Source organism: Muscardinus avellanarius (genome assembly GCF_963383645.1).
Source record: "Muscardinus avellanarius genome assembly, chromosome: 5".
NCBI lineage: Eukaryota > Metazoa > Chordata > Mammalia > Rodentia > Gliridae > Muscardinus > Muscardinus avellanarius.
Genome location: NC_137790.1, coordinates 75,838,245 through 75,855,124, shown reverse-complemented (window position 1 = coordinate 75,855,124; position 16,880 = coordinate 75,838,245). Strand labels below are relative to the sequence as shown.

Genomic DNA, 16,880 nt, shown 5'->3' with positions numbered 1-16,880 from the left:
TTGGTTTTGGCTCGTGGTTTCAGAGACTCAGTTGTAGTTCTGTTGCTCTGAGCCTGAGGGGAGGCAGATCACTGTGGTAGAAGGGGTGGCCAAGGAAAGCTGCTCGGAAGCAGAGGGAGAGAGGTGAAGGGCACTGGGAGAAGGTAAGTCCTTCCAGAGCATGCCCCGGCTCACTTCCTCAAACAAGGCCTCACCTCTCAGTGGTCCATGCAGCTACTAATGGATTAATTCACCAAATGGATCAATCCCCTGATAAAGTCAGAGCCCCAGTCAAGGCCTAACACCCCCTCAGAACCTTGCTGCATTGAGGACCTTGCTTCCAGCACGAGGTTCTGAGGAGAACTCCCCAGATCCAGAACGGAACAGGTGTGAACTCTACACTCAGCTCCAAAGCCTTAGGGTCACCAAACTCAGGAGAAGGCCGGGGGCAGGGTTAAGTGAGAAGGTTTCTTTCGTTCTTTCTTTCTTTCTTTCTTTCTTTCTTTCTTTCTTTTTTTTGAAGATTTAAAGAAGTTTATTAAAAAGATAGAAATATAGAAAATAGAAATACAGAAAACAGTTACAGCCCCATGCCAAAATGGCATGAGGGGGAGGGTGGCCCAGGCCAACTCACCACTCCCCCTAAAGTGAGAAGGTTTCTGAGGGCAAGAGCTGGGGTGGCAGCAGGAAGGAAAGACGGGGCATGACCCAGAGAAGGAGGGGAGGATGGTGAAGTTGGAAAGTGTCCCCACAATGTCCCAAAGAAGGGTGGGCATGCCCTGGCACTGAGTCCTGTGCACTGCTAAAGGGGTCTGCAGGGAGCAGGGCCGAGAGAGCCGTGGCGTTCGAGATGGCCTGGCAGCATCAGGAGGGCCTTGGAGGAGCAGTCACTAGGACAGCCAGGCACCCTCCAGCCGGGGGCATCTTCTGGGGACCTGGGAGCCTCTTCCTGTTCCTTCTGGCCCCAAGGGGCTTAACAATGGTCCATTTGTATTTGAGTCTGGGCTGTTTTCACACTTGCCAGAAGGACCCTCTCCCAGGACTGCCTTACCTGTGAAGCAGGTGTTAGAATCTCCTCCGCCTGGGGCCCAGGGTTTCCAAGAAGGCCCTGCAGTGCTAAGAGCTTCCTTCTGAGAAAGCCCTGGCCCTCAAGTGGGAAAGCGAGGTGGACAGAGGTGGGCCAAACAAGAAGCAAACAGAAACTTGGTGGCTCCCGGCCAGAATGACTCAGGAGGAAGCCCTACTTCTTTGCCCCATGGTCAGGAAGCTGGGTCAGCATCAGCCTGTCTCCAGCATTATCAGTGGCCAGGGACCGAGGGGCCACCACTGTGAGTGGCTGCTAGGAAGTCAGGGGTCTGGAGCAAGTGCAGGGCGGCAAAGCTAATCCACAGCCACCTGGGACCTGGAGGGGAAGGGTCCTGCTGGCCTTCTCCCAGACCTGTCAGCCTGGGAGAGGGCCCCCAACCTGCCATCAAGGGCTCTCAAAGCTCCATGGGTCATCTGCCCCCAGGAAGCCTTCCATGTGTTTGGAGACCCCCAAAAGGAGAGGCTCCCCGGATGAGTGATTCTGGCAAGAAAATCAACTAAATTCAGGCCAGTGGCTCAGTGGGATGTACAGCAAAGAACAGGAACTTAACATGAGAAGACCAGGGCCAGCATTGCCACTTCCCAGCCAGAGCACAGGTGAGGTCGTTTAGGTCTTTAGACTGGAGTCTTGGGGTCTTCAATGGCAAATCAAGTCATGGGATTGCCATGAGGATAAAGGAGTCAGCATCTGGTCTAAAGTAGAAAAGCCAGAAAAACTTCTTTAGACAGACCACTGCATTTCAGAGCTGGGGACGAGGAGGAGCCAAGTGTGCAGTGGCCACCTCTGTTGGCTCAGGGGCAGGTCTGTTCAGCCAGGGAGCCTGTGCCTCCACAGTAAGGGCGCAGTTCCCCTGTGAGTTTACAAAAGCCCGTTTATGTGGAATGTGGCTCATGGCACACACTAACCCCAAAGGCCACGCTCAGCCACTAAGCAGAGGCTGGCTTGTGCTGATGGCTCTGGTTCCCAGCTCCTCACCTGAAATCTCCTCCACACCCTGGGTTTCTGGGCTCAGCTCCCAGGCAGAGGCTGGCCTGGTGCTGTTTGATATGCAAGTGGTTTGTGTTTTTATTGCCAGGAGAGGCCAAGAAGCAGTTGGCTTTTTTTGTGTTCACACAGTGTCTGTTTCCTGGTTTCATGGTGTGTTAAAGGCTTCACATAGGCAGGTTATATAGCTGGTGACACCACTGCTCTCCGAACCAGGCCTGGGGCCTTACAGGCCAAGTCTTCTAGTTCCAGTCTTTTGCCTCCGGTACCATCCCGGCCTTCCTTCCACTCAGCTGCACTCAGTCCCTGGCACGTGCTGAGCTGGTGAGTCTAAATAGACTGGGTGTGTTGGTGCTTCACCAAAGTTTGAGTGCTCAGCGTTTTCAAGATGAGAAATGCCTTTTAGAGTAGCTTATCTGGCCTGGAGCGGGACCTGGCACACAGTCATTAGTTCATAAACAGCTGGAGAGTGAATGAACTCAGGCCCCAGCCCGGGCCTTTGCTTCCTTCAAAGGAAGCTAGAGGGAAGATGAGGTCGCACCTGTAGCTCCTGTGACTGTCATGGTGTCCCAGGGCCAGCAGGAGGCTGACATGATGGTTATGGTCTGAGAAATGTGACCACTGCCATAGCAGAGGGCAGCCAAGATCCCACAGGCCACCCTAGGCTGGAAGGCTGCCTGCCTCAGCCGGGAACCAAGAGAGACAAGCTCCAAAACCGAGGTTACAGACTCTCCTCCCCCCTCCTCCCCTCTCCTCCCCCCTCCTCCCCCTCCTCCTCCTTCTCCTCCCCCTCCTCCTCCTCCTCCCCCCCTTCTTCCCCTCCTCCTCCTTTTCCTCCCCCCTCCTCCCCCTCCTCCTCCTCCTCCTCCCCCTCCTCCTCCTCCTCCCCCCCTCCTCCTTCATTGTTGTTGTACTGGAGGTTAAACCTAGAGGCATTCTATCTCTGTAGCTATACCTACAGGCCATTTAAATTTTTTCTTATTAGGTTGCTGAGAGTCACACTACTTGCTAAGGCTGGCCACAAACCTGTGATCCTCCTGTCTCAGCCTTCTAGGTACTGGGATTATAGGCATTTGCCACCATGCCTAACTGACCTAAACTTTTAAGTTCAGCCCAGAGGAGGTAGACCCATTTGCTGATGAGGGAATAAAGCAGGGCTGGAGAAAGCTGAGATGGTAACAGTGACGTTTCTGATGCTCTGGCTCTCCTGAACACAGTCCAGCCAGACTTTGACTTGGGAGAAAGGAATTAACTGGGAAAGTGATATTTGTAGGAACTATGGTGATTTGCTGTTATCTTGTTTTTGCTGTGATTTTCTTTTTCCGGTACTGAGGATGGAACCCAGAGGCATTTTACCTCTGAGCTATACTTCCAGACCTATTTTTTAGTCTTTTTATTTTTGAAGCAGGGTTTCATGGAGTTGCAAAGGCCTAGCTAAATAGCTGAGGCTGTCCAAGAACTGCGATCCTCCAATCTCAGCCTCCCCCGAATGCTGGAATTATAAGCGTGCACCACCACATCCAGCTCAGATGTGGCTTTTTTTTTTTTTTTTTTTTTTTTTTTTTTGTGGTACTGGGGTTCCCGGAAGCCCTTCTACCTCTGGGCTACACTCCCAGACCTATTTTATATTATTTTTATTTGGAAACAGGGTCTCTTAAGCCAGCACTGCTGGCTTCGAACCTGCGTGATCCTCCTGTCTCCGCCTCCCGCATGCTGGGATTACAAGCGTGCGTCACCACGCCCGGCAGATGTGGCACTTTTGACAATCCCTAACAAGGCCTTTTCTGAGCCTGACATGGGCCAGTAGAGGCAGACTCTGGGGAGGTTATGGAGTGGATAAGAACATGGGCTCTACAGACTGACCAGCATTTGCTGGGTGACAGGCGAGTCTCTCGGAGGCTTGGCGTCCTCATCTATAAACTGGGATGAAGTAATAATGTATGTAAAGTCCTTAGCTCAGCACCTCAGCTCAGTAACTGCTGTTCTGCATGGCCTGATTTCTTTGTCTCTGCAAACTCTGAGGTCCTGGCAAAAGCAGCCCTTGGGACTGCCTTATGGGAACAGAACCTCTGCTTGCTGCTGTGTTTAAACCCTCCATCCCCAGGCCAACCCACAGCATCTTCTGGCTAGATACACATTGGTTCCTGGCTAGTCACCCAGCTCTCCCTGGCCCGCTTCGAGTCCAATTTTCCACAGCATCCAGGACAATTATTTCAAAGATCGTTCTAAAATGCAAACACTTCACACCGTTACATAAAATCCCTCACTGTCTTAAAATCCATGACCAACCCACAGCTCACAAGGCCCTGCACGATGGGGCACCTGCCCACCTCGGTCAGGTCCTCCAGGGCTGCGCTCTTCGCCGATGCTGCTCATGGCCAGCACATGCTCCCGCTCACTCCCCGGCCTCCAGGTCTCAGCTCATACAAACAGCTCTTCCCAAAGAGAGGCCTGTCTGGACTCATCAGCCCTGATTTACTCTCCTCACACCCTGTGCTTGTTCCAGGAACACTTGCTACGTCAGTAGTAGGGAGATTTTCTGTGATTATTTAATATCTGTCTGCGTATGGTAAGATCTTAGCTCTGGGAAGCTGGACCATCTGGGCCATGTCTGTTCCATTCTGAGTTTTGGGTTTTTTTTTTTTTGTTTGTTTTTTGTTTTTTGTACTGGATATTTAATCCAGTGGTATTCTTCCTCTGAAAGTTGCTGAGGCTGGCCTTGAACCTGTGATCCTCCTATCGCAGTCTTCCAAGTACTGGGATTACAGTGCCACTGTACATGTGCCACTGTGCCTGGCTAAGTCTATTCCATTCTTCACTGGGTAGATACAGTACAGCCCTGGAACAATGCAGGACACATGGCTGGTGTTCCTTAGAGTTGTTTAATGAATGAGTGAATGAGTAACTCTCTCAGCAGGGGTTGTGAGCGCTTCTAGTCTTCCCCCCATGGATAGGCTGGGCTGGTTTTGAGGTTTGTTTGTGGAAGCTTGTATGCTGCCATGGAAACCTGGATTCAGGAGACCTGCCTTCTGGTCCCAGCTGCCCCACTTCTGGGTCTTATGCACATCTTAGTGTCCAGAGCACCTGGCATGACTAGAAGTTCACCAAGTGAATGCATAACCCCAAAGTCTGAGCTCTTTTCTCTTCTGAATTTCCCCAAATCCATTGTCACTGGGACTTTTGGAACTCAAACCACAATGTAATTTGGGGTACCTTTGCAGAATCAATGTCTATGCAGTCCTGAAACACACACATGCAGAGACCGGAGCTGCCTGCAGTGCAGACGCGTGCCCTCTGTGAGCCTCCGCCAAGGTAGAGGCCTCGAGTGAGGCACAAAGGCCTCATTCCTGGGGCCTCCTCAGAGTCCGCACAACAGCAGCACTTGGCTCCGGCCTCAGGGAGGCAATGCCGCCTGGGCTGGGTCCTGCCCCTCCCCCAGCTGTGTCCCACCTTCAGGGCACCTGCTGCCGGGTGGGAAGACCTTTTCTCCCCAAGGACCCCATTGCAATTGGTGCTTTGCTTGGGCTCTAGGCAGCCCGGCAAAGAGCCCAGCAATGGAGAAAGAACGGTGGAAAGGACATTGTGGGAGATACAGTGTGTGGCTCCTTGCTTCCAATTCCCAGAAACGCTCAAACAGCGCAGGTACCAAGAATCAGCCTCAGTGTCCAACCCAGGCACAGGCAGGGCTTCATTTCTGTTTAGGGAGTGACTTCACCACTGGTAGGAATGTTACCTGCCACCAGCATCACTTCCCGGCTGCCACCACTCCTCCTGAATCAACAACACACCCATCGCCTCCCCACAGAGTGGCCAGAGGGTTGCCCAGAGCAACAGTGTCTATCATCATTTCGACCTTGTCATCCCTGGGGCCCTGGGAGGCACAAGACAGCTGCTGGACCCATCTGCCCGGTTCAAGGAGGAAAGTGACCTCCTGCCCAGAGGACCCAGAGAGGTTCTAGGACTCAGGTGTGAGTCCACTTGCAGGGGAAGTGACATCGGGTGAGTTGCTTGGCCGCTCTGCATCTTGGCTTCCTCCCTGTGAAGTAGGGCTGCTAGTAATGAGAAAAACTATAAAGCACAGTACAAAACTGTCTGCTGATAGTGGCACAAAAGAAATCTCAGAAGGGTGGGTCAAGAACTGAAAGGGAAGACGTCCCCCAGGGATACTGCATGTAATGTAGATATGCCTTGGAATGGTCATTCCTTTTGGCAGAAGCCATCCTGCTGTGCAGAGGACTCTGAGACAATCGTAGCCATCACCAAGCGCCTACCTCTATGGGGGACTAATCACCAATCTCCATGGCTCTGATAAGACAGCCAGACCCAGGTCCACAGCTTCCTCCAGGGGAGGTAACTCAGGCAATTTTCCAAAGCAATTTTTACCAAGGAAATGATGGAAGAACTGCACCCCTAACTTCCCCTGCTGCACCCTGTAGCTGAAGGTCATCCCAGCAGTGGTGTAGAGATAGAGCTTAGAGGGGGACGTATCAGTAAACTTTTCATTACTATAATGAAATCCCTGAGTCAGACTAACTTAATAGTTGTATTTATCTCGCAATTTGTTATTATTTATCTCACTCATTGTGGAATAGTGAGAGCATAGATGGGAACAAGCAGTCACTTGGCCAAATCAGGAAGCTGCAGAGAGACCCGGGTCCCACAGGGCACTCCTCCAAATGGCCTCGGGCCCTCCCACGGGCTCCCACCAAGTAGAGGTTCCACCACCACTCTGAGGACCAGGCCTCCAACAGATCAACCGTAGGGGGACAAACTCAAACTCTATCTTGAACTGTCTCTTCCATCTTCCTTCCTTCTGTTAATTATAACACCAGCCCCCCAGATATCTCAGCCAGAAACTTCTGAATCATCTTTAATCCCTTTCTCTTCCTTGTCCCCAGCATCGTAGTTTGGCACCAACTTCCACCCTGCGAAACGATCTCTCCTGTCAAGTGCCCTTGATCCAACCCATAGCAGTGGGTGGGAGGAGCGGAATCCAGGGAAGAGCCCAACGCAACAGAGTAATCTGGTTGGCGCAGCAAAATGATCAAGGGCACTTGACAGGAGAGATCGTTTCGCAGGGTGGAAGTTGGTGCCAAACTACGATGCTGGGGACAAGGAAGAGAAAGGGATTAAAGATGATTCAGAAGTTTCTGGCTGAGATATCTGGGGGGCTGGTGTTACAATTAACAGAAGGAAGGAAGATGGAAGCGACAGTTCAAGGAAAGTTGGACATGTTGCATTGGACAAGCTGGGCAGGAAGTCACTGGCAGGTGAGCTGGAACATGAGTGAGAGTCAGCCAAGCATTATAGATTTGTGAGGCATGAAAACAGGCACCAGGGAGCCAGAATATTTAATGTCCAGTGTTCTACAGGGGCATGGCTAAACACACACACACACACACACACACACACACACACACACACACACTCATACATGCTTACCAGTACCATATGCAATAACCATAAAGCAAGGTTTATTAAGGAAAACTTACTTACAAACTAGAAATAGTAGAGTGCTCATGATCCTGTGCTGCCATTATTCCACAGAGAGGTGGGCACAACTGCGGGATGTGCCCAATACAGTGTGTATATAGGGACATGGGAGTTTGACCATGAAAGTTCTCTGTTGGGAGAAACTCTGTTAGGAAGGTGCGGGACGGGGGCTAGAGAGTCTCCCTAGGTTGCTGAGGCTGTCTTCAAACCTGTGATCCTCCTGTCTTAGCCTCCTAAGCACTGGGATTACAGGTGTATTCTACCATACCTGGCTCAGAGTATACCTTTTAAAAATTCAATACTGGATTTGGCTTGATATTTTGTTTACATTTTACTAAGATTTATTAATTCTTTCATATACTATCTTTGATTTGTGTATTAAAGTTATATCAGTCCTATACTATTAATTGTAGAGGATCTCTTTCTAAACTCTGGAAAAGTTTGTATAAAATGGAAATTACTTATTCTTTGAATGTCTGATAAGAATTATCTATAAAATTGTCTTGGTCTACCTTTTTTGGTGGTGGGTAAATTTTCCTTTTATTTGTTTGTTTTTTTTTTTTTTTTGGAGTTGGTGGGGACTGCCCTCAGTGCCTCTGGCATACTAATACACTCTCCCATTGAGCCCTACCTCCAGTCCCCTAAATTCTTTTTATTTTATTTTATTTATTTATTTTGGTGGTACTGGGGTTCCCGGAAACCCTTCTACCTCCAGGCTACACTCCCAGACCTATTTTTATATTTTTATTTGTAACAGGGTCTTTTAAGCCAGTGAGGCTGGCTTTGAACCTGCGCGACCCTCCTGTCTCCGCCTCCCAAGCATGAGGATTACAAGCGTGCGCCACCACGCTCGGTTACCCGAATTTAGGGTAGCCGAGCGTGGTGGCGCACGCTTGTAATCCCAGCATTCGGGAGGCTGAGACCTGGAGGATCGTGGTTCGAGGACAGCCTCAGCTACTTAGTGAGGCCCTCTGAAACTCAGTGAGACCCGGTTTCAAAATAAAGAATAAAAAAATAGGGCAGGGGGTGTAAACTCAGAGGTCAAATGCCCCTGAGTTCCATCCCCAGACCCTCAAAACAACAACAAAAAAAGTGCTAGCATTTCAATATAGTTTATATTCAGGTTTTCTATTTTTTTCAATCCATTTTTTTGTCATACTGGGGATAGAACCCTGGAACATTCTACCTCTGAGCTACACTCCCAGACCTATTTATTTATTTATTTATTTATTTATTTATTTATTTATTTATTTTTGGTGGTACTGGGGTTCCTGGAAGCCCCTCTACCTCTGGGCTACACTCCCAGACCTATTTTATATTTTTGAAACAGGGTCTCTTACGCCAGCTCGGCTGGCTTCAAACCTGCTTATTCTTTATTTTGAAATGGGGTCTCACTAAGTTGCAAAGTGCCTCACTAAGTAGCTGAGGCTGTCTGTGAACCGCAACCTCCTGTCTCAGCCTCCCAAGTACTGGGATTACATGGGTGCACCATCATGCCCAGCTTCTCAATCCATTTTTGATAAGTTATACTTGAAGAAAATTGTCCAACTGTCCAAGTTTTTACATTTTTTGGCATAAATTCATCTGAGTGTTGTCTTTCTTAAATATTTTTCTGAAGTTACAATCCCTTCTCATTTCTAGTAGTCTTCCTTTTCTTGGCCCTCTTACCTCCCCAGTTTCCTTCCTTTTTGTTCCCTCATTTTTTCTCTTTTATCTTCAAAGAAACCAACTTTGTGCTTCATTGATTCTTTTTTTTAATAAGTTTTTATTGGTGCATTGTAGTCATACATCTTAATGGGATAAAAAAAAAAAACTTGTGGAGACATACATGCACACATCACCCAATCAGCCCCTTTCCTCCTCATCCCTCCTTCCCATGCTTGGTTTAGTGATTGACTTTGATATGTTTGTTTAAGTACATCATGTGCTTTAAAGAGCTTCCTTCTTCCCCCCTTCCATCCCTTCAGATAGGTCACCTTAATTGCTCCTCTATAGGATCTCTTTCTTCATCTAGAGTTCCTCCTGTTACCCAATTTTCTCCAGCTTTCGCATATTAAGGAAAACATCGATTTCTTATTTTTTTTGTGACATTTCCCTGTAAATGCCATAATTTTGTTCTCCTTTATGGCTGGGTAAAATTCAAATGTTTACACATCCCATAGTTTTGTAATCCACTCATCTGTTGAAGGACATCTTGGCTGGTTCCAGTTTGGCAGTGGTGAATTGTGCAGCTATGAACATGGTTGTTCATGCATTAGTTTGGTATTTTGGTTTTCATTCTTTTGGGTAGATACCCAGAGGTGGTATTGCTGGAACATATGGTAAGTTCGTTTTCATTCTTCTGAGGATCTTCCATACTATTTTCCAAAGTGGTTGCATTAATTTGCAATCACACCAATAATGTATTAGTTTCTACTTCTCCACATCCAATCAATTCCAGTTTTTTTTTCTTCCTTGGAAGTCCTTCTTTTATTTTCCACACTGATTCCCACTTACTGAAATCCTGAAAGTTAGAAGGTGAGCAACTTTGATGAGATGATCCACTCACAACCAATTTTTTTAATAGCGGTCACTTGGATCTGGGAATCTGTTGAGAGATGAGGTGAAGCAGCGGCAGCTTCTAGTGCTTCCTGACCGCACGGTTGCAGGGATCCGCTGGCCCTTTGCTGTGGAACAGGGCCCGGTCCCTGGCTTAGCTGTGGAGCAGGCTCCGGTCCCGGCCTCCCTCTGAAGCAGGCTCCATCGATTCTGTTTTTAATAGTTTCTATACCCACTTTCATTCTATTGTTATTATAGTCTTTGTTCTGCTTCCTTTATCTCCCTTCTTCCTGGCTTCTTCTGGTCTTTCTTTTTTGCTGGGTCTGAGCTTTCAATGCTCAGTGTCCTGAATCCAGTTTCTGGTTTCCTTCCCCTTCCAGTCGTTAAGCCTGAAGCCACCATCTCAGCAAATTCCCTGAAGGCATTGGCCAGCCATCATAGGTTTTAACTTCACCCCTTCACTTCTGAGTGTTTCCCCTTTCTTTCTTCTAATCTCAGCTCCGTATTGGAAAATATTTATTACACATTGTTTGGCACTCACAGTTTTTGTGGCTAAAAGGCTTATCTCTCCTGTTATATTTTGAAATAGAACCATATTAATTTTATAACAAACAAAAACCTTGAAGAAACTGGAATAAACTATCATGAAATTTTGCTGCCAGTCCTCATTTTAGTAGAGGTTGTATAGGCTCTGAAAAGATGTTAATTGCTGAGAATCTACGAGGCAAGAATGTTTGCAGAAGTAGCTTTTGCCTGTTGACAGACCAATGCTCTTAAATAAGTTCTTAGGAAAATGAAATAAAGTTAAGAGTAATTGCATAGAGAACATTTTTTAATCTAACCTTATTTGGAGAAACCAAATTTCACCATTTTATCAAGGAGAGCACAGGCATAGAGTGCAGGGAGCTACAAATAAATCTGCTCATAATTCCAGATGAAGGAAGTTTCCTGCTCAGGTTGAAGCAGTGTTATTTTTGATTAAGAGGGAGCCGAGGCCTTTGTAGCCAGCCTTTTCTCTTTTAATCCCTCCTGCCTCCCTCGCTCCCTGGCTCTCTCCTTTCCCCTTCATTCTTTCTCTCTTAATCTTCCCAGAAGGCTATCCACTTTATCTTCAAAGAAATAAACTTTGGGCTCCATTGGCTGTATTTTTGAAACGGGGGTTTCTTGCGAGAAAACCCGGCGAGTTCTTGTCTACGGAGAGCGAAGAATGACACCCGCAGACCTCAGGAAGGGGAGTAAAAGGTTTATTGGAAGCAGCAGGGAATGGGGCAAGGGTGGCTGAACACCCCCAAAGGGGCTGGAACTCTGGGTCCAGCAGCTGCCTTCAGGACAATACTTGAGAGTAGCCCAAGCCGAACTGCCTTCAGGTGCAGGCTGCTTTCTTCCAGAGTCCACGCGATGTGCCAGAAGGGAATAGAGAAAAGTGGCCGAACACCCCTTAGGGGCGCTCGGAACTCCGGGGTCCAGTAGCTGCCTTCAGGGTCACTACCCAAGTGTCGCCCGAGCCAAGTGCCCATCAGTTGCAAACTACTTTCTCCCAGAGTCCACGTGATCTGCCAGAAAAGAGGTACAAGTCACCTCTAGGGGCCTGGCCAGCCATGATGTCCAGCAGAGGCCTTCAGGTCACAACTCGAGAGTCACCCGAGCCACGTGCCCTCAGATGCACTCTGCCTTCTCTCAGGGCCAACACGACCTGCGAGAGTGAGAGAATAGCTCCCCAAAAGGGGAGGGGGTCCCGAGCGGGAAAGTCCCCCTTTTGCCATCTGGTCAGGCAAGGCCTGACCTCTTGCAAGTTCGCTTTGGTTAGGGTGACTTTTGGGATTCCAAGGAGAATTTGCATAGGGCATTTGCAAGTCCTTTGAAGGGTCTCCTTTCAGGAATGCCAGACTTGCTTGGTGGGTTTGTTGATTAGTAAACATATGGCTTTGTGAAGCTCTGGCCTTCTTATCTCTGAGCCTTTGGAATTTCAGGCATTTGTTGCCCCTCAGGAAACTCAGGAAATTAACTTTTTTCTACCAAGGCCTTTTCCCTATCTGCCTATTTCCTTTCTATCTCCTCAATATCACCAGAAAATTTATCCCAAAGTTCTGATTCTGCAATCTCCGGAGCCATGTATATGAAAAGTTAATAGAATATAAAAGAACATCTGAGAGCAAGGAGTAGTTTGACCAGGGGCCACGCCCCCTCGGGGCTTGCTTTCTTTAAGCATGTGCCATGTCATGCGTGCAGGGTCACATGCGCAGACGCCGAGGAAGACGAGGCAGTGGCAGTGACTGGTTTGATCCCCAGCACCACACACACAAAAAATTGAGAACAGTTAGGTTGTTAATGATAGCCAAAAAGAACCATTCTTTGGTTCTTCTTGGTTTAGAAGACTTAGAGGCCGAGTGTGGTGGCACATGCCTAAAATTCCAGTACCTGGGAGCCTGAGACAGGAAGATCACAGATTCGAGGCCAGCCTCGTCGATTTGGCAAGATCCTCACTCAGCAACTTAGTGAAACCCTGTTTCAAAATTTAAAAAAAAAATTTGTTTGAAAGGTCTGGGAATTTAGCTAAAAAGTAAAATGCCCATGGTTTCAATCCCTAGGACCAAAATACAACAAAACAACTACTACTGCTGCTACTATTACTGTGAGTAATAATAAAAATATTCAGGGACCTTTAAGATAAATTTCAGGAGGATAGTACCTACTTAACAGCTGTAGTCAAATGTTTTGAACAAATTAAGTCAGTATTTAAACATTCTGCCTGGGAAAGAAATTTTTTAAAAAATTGTGACCAATTAAAGTAGCATCATTTTAGAATGTGACCAGTGCTAGGGTATGCATGTTTACTTCTTAGGTAAAGAAAATTGGAACAAATGTTAAAAATGAAAAACAATGTAGAAGTTTAATATACTTAAAATAGGCTGGGCGTGGTGGCGCACGCTTGTAATCCCCACACTTGGGAGGCGGAGACAGTGTTGGGGGGGTGCGTGGTGTGTGCGGTGGGGAGAAGTAATTCCCCCACCACCACCACACACACAGACTAACAGAAAAACCGTGGATTCTTGTCCTAAGCTAAGAATAAGTATTCATCGCTTGGACAGCTGCTGAAGATTTAAAGAAGTTTATTAGAAAGATAGAAATACAGAAAACAGAAATACAGCCCCATGCCCAGATGGCATGAGGGGATGACTCGAATGAGTACACCAAAGGGCTTACACGTGGACCGGACTTTTTATATCCATGACCTCCATCATGTTTGCGTGACTCTTATGTCCCTGTAAGGTACCTCCCCTAGCAAGGTGTGGTAAGGTGTCTCCTTTCATAAAGGGCAAGGTCAAACCCTGCCCCATCCCCCCTAGATCATGTAGATCTGTCTTTAGAAAGAGGAAGCCTCTTTCTTTAGAAAGAGGAAGCCTCTCCTCTATTGACTTGTTAAGTACTTTGAGCTAGGTTGATTTACACTGGAATAGCTGCCTGTTGTTAGGCGGAAACCAAGTCCTTTCTTTATCCCTGTCTGCCTCCATTTTGACACAACTATTTTGAAATATACCAATTATTTTCTTTTGAAATATATTAATAATCAGAGCTTTCCCAAATCTTCCTAGGTCATTCCCCATACTGGCACAACAGGAGGATGGCGCAGGTTTAAAACCAGCCTCGCTGGCTTAAGAGACCCTGTTTCCAAATAAAAAGTATAAAATAGGTCTGGGAGTGTAGCCCGGAGGTAGGAGGGCTTCCAGTGACCCCAGTACCACCAAAAAATAAAATAAAATAAAATAATAATAATAATATACTATACACACACACACACACACACACACACACACACACATATTCTACCATACAAGAATCTCCTGTGGTCAACTACAATCTGAAAATATTAAGTAGAAAATTCTAGCCGGGCGTGGTGGCGCACGCTTGTAAATCCCTGCGCTTGGGAGGCTGAGACAGGAGGATCACACAGGTTTGAAGTCAGTCTCAGCTACTTAGTGAGGCTCTCAGCAACTTAGTGAGACCCTGTTTCCAAATAAAATATAAAATTGGTCTGGGAGTATAGCCCGGAGGTAGAAAGCCCCTGGGATCCACCCCCAGCACCATCCAAAAATAAATAAATAAATAAATAAATAAAAATGAGCAATTTGTAAGATTTAAATAAATTTTTGTTATAGCACATTATTACAGTGTTCTATTTTATTACCAGTTATTGCTGTTAATCTCTTACTGTGCCTAACTTATAAATTAAACATTATCATAGGTATGTATATATAAGAAAACATAGTGTAGATAAGACTCAGTTCTCTGAGAGGTTTCAAGTATCCGCTGTGCTCTTGGAAGTCTCCCGTGGTTAAGGGGCTGCCTGTAATTCAGGCTGGAAGTGTTAACTAGCTCAGGGCAAGGGCATTGGCCCCAGCCCCACTGTGGAGTCTACAACAGTCCATTCACCAGTGCAATTCAATCTGGTTTTTTCACAAGGAAGACAGTTGTGAGTCAGAAAAGTCCTCCTTATTATATTCCTGGGATTTTTTTTTTTTTTTTTTTTCTGGTGTTAGGATCAACCCAGGGCCTCTGTGTGTGCTTAGCACAGACTTCACCTAGCTGCACTCTGGATCTGGGATGCACCTTTAAAAAAAAGTGAAGCAGGTGTGTCAGAGCCTCCTCTGCGGGATTCCATGCCTCCACCTCATCCTTACTGCGGGCTTTCTCCTGTGCACTAGCCTCGGGAACAGGCTTATCTATCAGGCCGGAGCCCTGGTGCCTTTAGTCCCTCGGGGTGCAGTGCAGAGGGCCCAGCGGCTTCCTTCTGTACAGGGGCTGTTCATGCTCTGTGAGGAAGGAAGCTGCCTCCTTCTTTTGGTATCTCTCAGGGGGAATATTTTAAGGAAGGAATATATTATGACATTAGCAAGATAGGCCACTTCAAGTCACGCTGAATATATTAAAATTTAATATTATTTATAAATTCTTTGGAAATTTTTGAAAATACCTTTGTAGGGTATTCAATTCCCAGTACCAAAAAAGAAAGAAAAGAAAATGAAAAAAAAAAAAAGAAAAAGAAAGAAAGAAAAAAGAGACTGCATACACCTCTTGGTCCATGCAAAAAGTATTTTGGATGAAGAATCAAATACTAAGCTGGATGGTTTGGGGAGGGTTCTACCTCCAAACCATACCCACAGTCCTTTTATTTTATTTTTATTCTATTAAAAGTTTTTAGCAGGGCGTGGTGGCGCACGTGCTCGCTGGCTTAAGAGACCCTGTTTCCAAACAAAGATATAAAAAATAGGTCTGGGAGTGTAGCCCGGAGGTAGAAGGGTTTCCAGGAACCCCAGTACCAAAAAAAAAAAAAAAAGTTTTTAAAGACAGGTATTGTGGTGCACGTCTATAATCCCAATACTTGGGAGACTAAGACAGGAGGATCAAAGGTTTGAGGCCTGCTTCGCAGTTTAGGGAGACCCTCAGCAACTTAGCAAGACCCTATTAAAAAAAAACTAGGCCGGGCGTGTGGCGCACGCTTGTCATCCCCGCGCTGGGGAGGCGGAGACAGGAGGATCGCGCAGGTTCGAAGCCAGCCTCGGCTACTTAGTGAGGCTCTCGGCAACTTAGTGAGACCCTGTCTCCAAATAAAATATAAAATAGGTCTGGAAGTGTAGCCCGGAGGTAGAAAGCCTCTGGGTTCCACCCCCAGTACTACAATAAATAAATAAATAAATAAATAAATAAATAAATAAATAAAATTTAAAAAAAAACTTAGAAAGTATAGAAAGGACTAAGTGTGTATCTTGAAGATAGAACACCCCGGGGGTCAATCCCAAGTACAGAGAGGGGGGGGGGGAGGGAGGGAGGGAGGGAGAGAAAGAGAGAGAGAGAGAGAGAGAGAGAGGATGGCAGGAATGTAGGGAAGGAAGGAAAGAGAGTCTCACTAAGTTGCCACAGCTGATCTGGAAACTGCGATCCTCCTGTCTCAGCTTTACAGTACTAAGGATTACAGGTGTGTGCCAACACACATGGCTGAGTTGTTGTTCTTTTAAGCAATATGGACATCAAGGCTGACATTGCTTTATGGACGGTGCCATTTTCCCCAAGGTGATGAGTCAGTTTAAGAATCCTGGAGGCCCCAGTCACTGAGCCGCCGCCGCCGCCGAGGACTCAGCAGCCTCCCCCTCGAGCCCCCACGCTTCCCGACGCTCCGCCCCCCCCCCCCGCCCGCCTTCTCCCGCAGCCGCCTTCCGCAGGCCGTTTCCACCGAGGAAAAGGAATCGTATCGTATGTCCGCTATCCAGAACCTCCACTCTTTCGACCCCTTTGCTGATGCAAGTAAGGGTGATGACCTGCTTCCTGCTGGGACTGAGGAGTATATCCATATAAGAATTCAACAGAGAAACGGCAGGAAGACCCTTACTACTGTCCAAGGGATCGCTGATGATTACGATAAAAAGAAACTAGTGAAGGCGTTTAAGAAGAAATTTGCCTGCAATGGTACTGTAATTGAGCATCCAGAATATGGAGAAGTAATTCAGCTACAGGGTGACCAGCGCAAGAACATATGCCAGTTCCTGGTAGAGATTGGACTGGCTAAGGACTATCAGCTGAAGGTTCATGGGTTTTAAGTGCTTGTGGCTCACTGAAGCTTAAGTGAGGATTTCCTTGCAATGAGTAGAATTTCCCTTCTGTCCCTTGTCACAAGTTTAAAAACCTCACAGCTTGTATAATGTAACCATTTGGGGTCCGCTTTTAACTTGGACTAGTGTAACTCCTTCATGCAATAAACTGAAAAGAGCCATGCTGTCTAGTCTTGAAGTCCCTCATTTAAACA

At 47.0% G+C, this 16,880-nt stretch overlaps 1 protein-coding gene across 1 annotated transcript; it reads left to right on the top strand.

Annotated features, from left to right (window-relative positions):
- Positions 1-16,332: 16,332 nt before the first annotated feature.
- LOC308262996 (eukaryotic translation initiation factor 1-like) lies at positions 16,333-16,674 on the top strand (the record flags this gene model as incomplete). The annotated part of the gene is made up of 1 exon (XM_080695809.1): positions 16,333-16,674. One exon carries the CDS (start codon positions 16,333-16,335, stop codon positions 16,672-16,674), a length of 342 nt encoding a protein of 113 aa, XP_080551935.1.
- Between the last annotated feature and the right edge of the window lie 206 nt (positions 16,675-16,880).